Source organism: Cystoisospora suis, assembly GCF_002600585.1.
Source record: "Cystoisospora suis strain Wien I chromosome Unknown contig_57, whole genome shotgun sequence".
Classification (NCBI taxonomy): domain Eukaryota; phylum Apicomplexa; class Conoidasida; order Eucoccidiorida; family Sarcocystidae; genus Cystoisospora; species Cystoisospora suis.
In genome coordinates this window covers 1-226 of record NW_027152859.1, presented here as the reverse complement: position 1 = coordinate 226, position 226 = coordinate 1, and the positions used below count along the sequence as shown (strand labels likewise).

Below are 226 nucleotides of genomic sequence, written 5' to 3'. Positions count from 1 at the left end.
TATCTATCAACCTCTCTATCTATATGTCTATATATAAATCAAGATATATCAACGTTCTCGATAAAAGAAGCGTCTCTCCTTTCTTTCTTATCTTTCTTCCATCACCTTTCTCTTGTCTCCTCTTCATCTTCATTTTCTTCATTCACTTCGCCTTCTCTTTCATGTGTCCTTCTTCTTACTATTCTTGCATCGGGATCTCCAGGAACGAGAGCATCGAGTCTCTCGA

At 38.1% G+C, this 226-nt stretch overlaps 1 protein-coding gene across 1 annotated transcript in view; it reads right to left on the bottom strand.

The window, feature by feature from the left end:
- Window positions 1–218, bottom strand: part of CSUI_000129 (sac3 ganp family protein) — a gene marked incomplete at its 5' end in the record, with an annotated part of 14,284 nt that extends 14,066 nt beyond the window's left edge. Inside the window, one exon of the mRNA XM_068060363.1 lies at window positions 180–218. Within this exon, the coding sequence (XP_067927660.1) occupies window positions 180–218 (39 nt within the window). The remainder of the gene's footprint in view (window positions 1–179) is intronic.
- Window positions 219–226: the final 8 nt, after the last annotated feature.